The sequence below is a fragment of the Panulirus ornatus genome, chromosome 33 (genome assembly GCF_036320965.1).
Source record: "Panulirus ornatus isolate Po-2019 chromosome 33, ASM3632096v1, whole genome shotgun sequence".
NCBI lineage: Eukaryota > Metazoa > Arthropoda > Malacostraca > Decapoda > Palinuridae > Panulirus > Panulirus ornatus.
The window spans coordinates 20,316,639-20,324,388 of NC_092256.1; the positions used below are offsets into that span (position 1 = coordinate 20,316,639).

Below are 7,750 nucleotides of genomic sequence, written 5' to 3' on the forward strand. Positions count from 1 at the left end.
ACATTCATATGTATTTCATATAAAGATACTTCTAAACAAAGAATAGGTCATATAAAGATCATCCGAGCTTTTCTGTAAATCGATACTTATCGTGATTTTTCAGGGGCTTGAAGCTGGTCAACGAGGGAGGAGAGAGTCACAGAGGATTTACTCCATGTATCATTTTGTTCACGTTATTCATACTTAATTTCTGTCTGAATTAGATAGTTTTGGTTGCCTCACGTTTCCGGCAGTTTGTCTTACAAATCATGAAACCTTCTACCTTTCATTAACTCATCGAGAAGCCTAACATATACAATCCTTTTTTTTTTTGTCTGTTCAGATTACGTGATATTGATACATATAATCACATAAATGTATACCTGAATGAAAAAAAAAAGTGAATTACAAATAAAATTACAGAGCACACGTTGACAAAAAATTTCATTACATAATCATAAACGAAATTACAGATCATTTATTGACAAATTGATTTATTACATATGCTTAGGAAATATTACTGACAACTAACTAAAGCCTATAATAGATATATGCAACCACACACAGACATACGGGGAACAGGTAGAGGCAAAGATGGGAAGTATAGATGGGTGAGTGGGGAAGATGTAGAGTAGTTGGTGAAGAAAAAGAGAGAGATAGAGAAGGAAGGGAATAAAGAAAGAATTAAGCAAAGTATAGAAAAATTAAGAATATAAGATAATCAGTGAAAACTACTGATAGAACAAATATATTGATTTCATTGTATTAGCGTATCGTGCACAAGACTGAATTAGCTATCAACTGAAGGTACATGAAATAATCAACATTAGTATGTTACAAATTGCTATATTTACCTTAGTAGGTCTTACTGATAATATCATAGAAATATAAGATATCAATCTACAGTTACACATGTGGAAAATCATGCACACACAAATCCAATCATTCACAGAAACAGTTTAGACAATACAATGTTCACACAAATGAACAACTACCAGGACAAACACTGTCTCAAACGCGCACACACACACACACACACACACACACACACACGCTCAGACTTGTGAAAAATATGAAATATATATAGAGATTCGCATGCACAAAACATACACAAGGACCAAAATTATTATGAAAGAGACGTAGACAGAGTCAGTCATGCACCTCTCATTACCAAAAACATATATGAAAAATATTCTCATATTTCACTGTATTTCATTATGAATGTCATATAATTTCACTGTAATCACGGGTTATATCAAAGATTGCATTATACGTGGTGTTATTACATTTATGAGAGCTGGAATATACTCACCTCTGGTAGTGGTGCTCTGGTAAGACATGGCCGGCGTGGTCGATGATACCCAGTTCTTTGTCCCTTCAGACAACTCACCACCACCACCGCTGATGATGGCGGTGGTGGAGCCGGCGTTGTCGGAGGAAGCCGAAGTCGACCCTCCGGCATTCGTTTCAGGTCCAGCCGCTTCCGAGACAGTCGGGGTCGGTTCAGTGGGCAGGGCCGTCACGACGGATGTTCCTGAGGCGGGAGTGGTAGTGCCACCTGATGTCGTGCCGGACGAGGTTGAGCTCCACACTCCCGACGTATTTGAAAACCCCGTCGTGGAGGTGTTGATAGCAGCAGCAACTGCAGTACCAGCGGCTTCACAGGATACATCTATAACGTCCTCGTAAGGGATGATAACGTCTAGCTCTTGGACGTTGAAGCCAAGAGGGGTACATGAGAGATTGGCCACCCCTCCGAGCTCCAGTTTGCCAGTGAGTGGGCCCAACATCTCAATTTGCCTAGGTTCCGGGCACTTTACCATTTCCACCTCGCCAAGGCAACCCTACCAGGCCAAAATAGGACGTGCCAGAAAATACTGGAAATACTTGAGAAGTAAAAAGATGCCATTTGGACAAAAGAAAAATGAAACTCATGGAAGGATTGAGACTCACAGAAAAATTTCCTTGGCCGACAGAATACTGAGTGTAAGATGAATGATAATGGCATTGAAATTAGTACTCATTTTAAGTCTCCCTCCTGGTTCCCTCTCCGTAACGACACTTTCGACAACGAAGGATGAATAGTTACCTGGATCTGAACTTCTTTTCTTGTCACCCATTCCCTGCGGGGCTGGTGGTCATTGACGCCCATTGCAGCCAATGCATCCAGAATCAGAGTGACTTGGCAATGACTCACGGGTCCTGTAGAGAGCCACAGGAATCATCAGTATCACCATCCAGTTCCAGGATGATCAAGTCTGACATAATGGAACTTACCTCACCACTAAGGACGGCAGACCTATAACCTCCCTAGCACAACAAAACTCTTTCTTCAGAACGAAGGTCACTCAGTCACCTCCTTGCGGACGCGGCCTAGGAAATAGATACCCAGTAATTCCTCCATGCTCACGTCTTTCTATCTAATATTCCAACAGTCTATTCTTCCCCTTATTCTTGGTACTACCCCATCTCTACTTACTCATAAACATCCTCTACTCCATTTTCTATTCCACTTAAGACAGTCATGATTAAAGGAATTAGAGCTGCTCTCTCGTCAGAAGGAAATGCTCCTAGATGACCTAACAAAAGTTTTCAGGATACTGAAAACAAATCATTGATATCACCGATAGAATATGTAAATCGTCGGTTTCTTTAGCAGGTAACATCACTGCAGACCAAAGGTCACCTAATATCTTCTCTATTGCATGCCTATACCCTGTGTACTCCAGTGCCACTGTTCAAACTAGTTTATTATTTTGTGCAGTAAAATTGTACGGAAATTTACTGTATGAGCTTCGTTTCCTTAATCCTTCTCATTCTCTCTATGACTTTGGAAATTATTCTTTATATTCATATGAATGAGAATTTGCTATATTACTTGTTTCAAAAACTGCATCCGTCTTCCTCTTGTCTTCCTCTTGTGTTTCCCTGTGCATTCTCAAAATCTGCATCTGCCCTGCTCCTGTCTTTTACAAATGAAATTTGGGTGACAGTGGATCGGAAGATAATGTACTGTTTTGCTACTGGTTGGTCGATCATGATCACAACCCCGACCAAGGACAAGCTCTACCACACCGGAGAGGCTCATGACCACAGTGACTTACTTACCCCGGCGTAAAATCTCTTGGACCAAAATAACTCACCCCAATCGAACAGGTTCATCGCCCCAAAGAACATCCTCCAAAACATAATAGATTAAGAGCTATATAAACTTGTTCCCTAACATACTATGACAGGTTCATGACAAGATCAACTCAATCCAATACGATATTCTCATAGACACAGCAGTTCAACTTCATAGCACCGTATCGCAATTGCATGACCACAATAATTCCCCCCCTCTAAAAATAGCCTTACAATCACAGCTACCCACGAACTATGCAACAGTCTTATGACCATAGCAACTCACCTCCACACAGCATAAAGTTGATCTCATTATCACAACCGCTGCGTTCGTCACATGGGGTTAAGTTGAGATCGCTGTCTACCTCGTTGTACACAACGCCACAGTTTCCTTTGAAGCAGCTCCTGTGTTCCACGCCTTCGCTGAAGAAAGGCAGCCGGCACAAGCCTCCGGCCTTCGTCTTGCACGCTGGGGAAGAAGGAAGGGAACTTAAGTGACCTATTGCACCTCACTTCGTAAAGGGAATGTATTACAGGAGAGTTTGTGATGGTTATCTAAAGGCATGGAGTGGCTGGGATCATTGAAATGAAAACAGGTTGAAATCAAGGTCCATCGAAGCTGAGAGTAGCAGTATCACTTTAAGTTGTGAAATCAAACTAGAAAAGAAGAATCCACCTGAGACAGCTTGCAGACGCTAAGTAACGCAATGTTAACTAACTCCCCTCAGACCAGTTAAATAGCTTTGTGCATAGCAATACAAGTATCGCCTTCCTAACTCATAGCGTCAGAGTAAGCAACACCCTGCTAACCATCCTTGAGCAACTACAACAAGCAACATTAACTCTGGGTGCTACAGGGCAGGAAACTCATCTAGGAGACATCAGGTGTATGGGAAGTAGGTCAACACAGCTGCAGGGACGCTCACCTGAATAACACTGCGGTATGACAGTGGTGGACCACAGGGGATCCGTGCAGTTGATAAGGAAGGAGGCCTGGTAACCATCTAGCCACAGTTCATGCTTGGGCTTGGCACACACCACCTCCATCTGAGAATCAGCCGGGGCCTGGAGACGGAGAATATGAGGTATAAGCAGCGGTGGTAATGGTGGTTGTGATGGTTGCTGTTGCTGCAGATGATGCTAGTGGAAATAGTGTAATGGTGGTGGTAATGATTAGTGGTTATGGGCGACGGTGGTGCTAGTGGTTGATGGTGGTTAGGTGGGCGGTGGTTCTGGTGATCGTGGTGGTGGAGTTGGTAGTGGTGGTGATTGCTTATGAGGTAATGTGGTGATAACTGTTACTGAGGCTCTACTCATGAGAAGGGAAGAAAAGATAAACCATGTTGGTCAAAGGGACGTCTAGGTTGTTAGAAGTGATTAATGTGATATCTAATAGGAATAATGAATCTAAGTGAATCAAAAAAGGTTGCCTATGCCACCTCTTTTTAGGGTGAGGAAATAGTATGTGAATACAGTTCGTTCCACAGGAGTGTGAAGGAACCTTCTACTTTACTCTCTTGTCTCCACCTATTAAAATCAGGAATCTAAGTTATCTTTACTGTCGTCTATCAGGTAACCTTATGATAGACCGTTAGGTCCTCTGTTATCTACCTTTCCCATGTACTTGTAGATACCCTACCCTGGCAGATAACCTCTTCATAGACCATCAGGTCTTCTATTATCCGTCATATGTACTGTCCTCCAGCATGTGACCTTATCATAAACCGGCAGGTCTTCTCATATTTGCATTTCCCACGTACTCACACGAATATGTCAAACTCCATAGAGAAGAAATCTCACCATAATGACATATGTATTGTTTGCCAGCAGAACACCATCCATGAGGAGTTCAGGTGGGGTAACGTTGAAGGCTTTGACATCCAATCCATGGACTATCACATCAGATGGGGGCACGAAAACATCTTCACAGATATGGCCTAGGAGTAGGTGCACACACGTTAACATGGTAACCTACTTTTCAGCTTTATATATATATATATATATATATATATATATATATATATATATATATATATATATATATATATGTGTGCGTGTGTGTGTGTGTGTGTGTGTGTGTGTGTGTGTGTGTGTACACAGAGCCCATTCCCAATGATCTTTTGTAATCTCGTTTCCACTACTTTTAGTTGTACCCAAAAATATTTTCATATTTATGCTCATTTAGGTTTCAAATATCACATACCTACTGCACAGCCAGCGAGCAGACCCGGAGTAAAGACTGCCCCCGGAGGATCTATTAAAAGCCACTCATCGACAACGCATTGAACCTGAACGCTTGGCGGATAGACTGCGCCAATGGGTGTGTGCACAGTGAAGAATGTGGGTGTTGAGCATGTCAGCTTTATGATCACATCCGGGCATCCCTGTAAAGTAGCGGTGCTAAGGAAGGTGGAAGAAGAGCAAACAAGAGGTAGCACCCTATCTCTGTGATGTATGGGGAGCTAAGGGGGAAAAGTTATGAGATCAAGCACTGGAAACCTATATGAAAACGTGTATATACTTACAATATACATTCGCTAAAGGCAAGGTAATATCAAATATGGCTTTAAGATATTAGAAAATAGTCCCTGAAATATCAACAAAAGCCCTAGAAATATCACTAAGTAGAGATATACATTCATGAACGTTGGAAATGATACAATTAGACCATACTTTGACCGCCAACTTGAAAGGAGCAAATCTGCATGAGGGATTTAGATATGTCGCTTAACTTGTCCCTAACAAACCACTTTAGCAAGGGTGTCAGAACCAGATCATATCTTTGCTATTTTTTTAATTGCATCTATGTACATATACGAAAAGCTTATGAAGATACTTACCAAAAATCTTTGATACATATTAGAATGTATATACCCAGTTTCACCTCCCTGCTTCGAAATGAAAAAGAAACAGAAAACAATATGCTCCCCTATTTCAGAGGAAGACATAAGGATTGTGCCTGAGCTTAGGGATTAGTGAACTATGAGGAAAGGGTTTGACCTGGTGCTCATTGGTCCGGCATAGGGGTTACTGAGCTATGAGGTGAGGATCTGACTTGCTACTCACTGATCCGGTCAAAATACATCTTCATTGAACCAGGGTTAGTGTGCTCATTCTTCTTTACGCTCTCAACATTCTAATTACACTCTCATCGCACCACTACATTTTCACCACACTACATCTTCCCTATACCCTTATCTTTACTTCGCCCACACAGGCCTTTGCCCTGCCCCTTGGGGGTTTAAGTGCTGATTGTTCGAAAGATGATACAGAAAAGACAACAAAAAAGAAAGTTTCCCTCCTTCGAATTGAGCCAAAGATACACCATAGTTACTAATATCTACACACAAACGAAAACACACGCAAACGCAACACGCACATTATGAGATCCATGAACAGATTCACACTTAAGCACACCCCTTGCACTAATGCATTTCCCACCATTACTTACCCACGTAACACCTCCATCAATGCCGCCTCTGTCGTGGGGGTAAACCTCAACTGCAGCCACAGTGCCGTAAGGGGAGATACTCGGGCTAGAGCAGAAGGTTCGCGAGTCATTGCAGTAAATGGTCGAGGCCGTAACATTAGAAGTAACATGGGTAATGTTTGATTCATAATAGTACACGTATTCATATCCTCCTCCATAATAATAAGTATAAGTATAGGGTGGAGGAGGAAGAGGAGCGCTGTCTGATGAGTGGCTGATGACACCTTCTTCGTAGACAATAACATCCAACCCATCATCGTCAGGCACGCCTTGAGTGGCTGGGGTCCAGATGCATATGGTCACCAAGAGAACCAAAATGAAGGGGAACCCCGCCCGTCCGCTGGTGCAGACGAGGGATAGGTCCTTCCTAACCATCAGGAAGACCGCCAAGGGAAGCCCTACTTGATCTGATATCGTTCTGGGGGTAGGAAAAGATACATAGAGAGAGAGAGAGAGAGAGAGAGAGAGAGAGAGAGAGAGAGAGAGAGAGAGAGAGAGAGAGAGAGAGAGAGAGAGAGAGAGAGAGAGAGAGAGAGAGAGAGAGAGAGAGAGAGAGAGAGAGAGAGAGAGAGAGAGAGAGAGAGAGAGAGAGCACACGCTGGGTACCTGTGAGGGGAAGATTTTATAACAGCTTAAGACAGTTATTTTCAGATGCGTCAGAGCTAAACGGAAAAAGAATTATCAACAATACAACAGATAAAAAGGTTAACTGGAACTGAGAGTCGAAAACATCTTGAGAACTATGGTTCACTCGTGTGAATGAACACCACTAGATGTTGTAGAACGAGCAAGATATTCGTGTCAATAAAGCACAAGAAAGGCAACCTACTCACTCTCAGCTTGCCTGGCACCAGCACTGCCTCTTTCAGTCATGCTGATCAGAGAGTTCAGTTGTATCTAAAAGTTACTAGTAAACTAGGAAAACCAGAAAAACTACACCAGATTATCTTTCATGATGAAGTTATCCAAGATCAGCATTTTCTAAGACTGGTAATACTATAATCGGTTAAGACGCGGGAGCTGAAAAAGAAAAAAGGTCACTTACTGGGATGAGCTTTGGGAGGCACGCACCTTGTGCACTTACTTAACCCAGTGTCGCCAGGGTGTGTGTGTGTGTGTGTGTGTGTGTGTGTGTGTGTGTGTGTGTGTGTGTGTGTG

At 42.4% G+C, this 7,750-nt stretch overlaps 1 protein-coding gene across 1 annotated transcript; it reads right to left on the reverse strand.

Moving 5' to 3' along the window:
• Positions 1-218: 218 nt before the first annotated feature.
• On the reverse strand, positions 219-7,004 carry LOC139759689 (uncharacterized). The gene is made up of 7 exons (XM_071682086.1): positions 6,554-7,004; positions 5,306-5,486; positions 4,903-5,039; positions 4,029-4,167; positions 3,389-3,571; positions 2,069-2,181; positions 219-1,823 (listed from the first exon to the last, which is right to left on the reverse strand). The coding sequence occupies exons 1-7, from the start codon at positions 6,965-6,967 to the stop codon at positions 1,230-1,232; spliced, it is 1,761 nt and encodes a 586-aa protein (XP_071538187.1). The 5' UTR covers positions 6,968-7,004; the 3' UTR covers positions 219-1,229.
• Positions 7,005-7,750: the final 746 nt, after the last annotated feature.

Coding starts and splice junctions, on each gene's coding strand:
- LOC139759689 (XM_071682086.1), bottom strand. CDS start 6,967: ATGGTTAGGAAGGACCTATCCCTCGTCTGCACCAGCGGACGGGCGGGG. Junction 5,487..6,553: donor TTGATGGAGGTGTTACGTGG/GTAAGTAATGGT, acceptor GCTACTTTACAG/GGATGCCCGGATGTGATCAT. Junction 5,040..5,305: donor GCTCGCTGGCTGTGCAGTAG/GTATGTGATATT, acceptor ACCTACTCCTAG/GCCATATCTGTGAAGATGTT.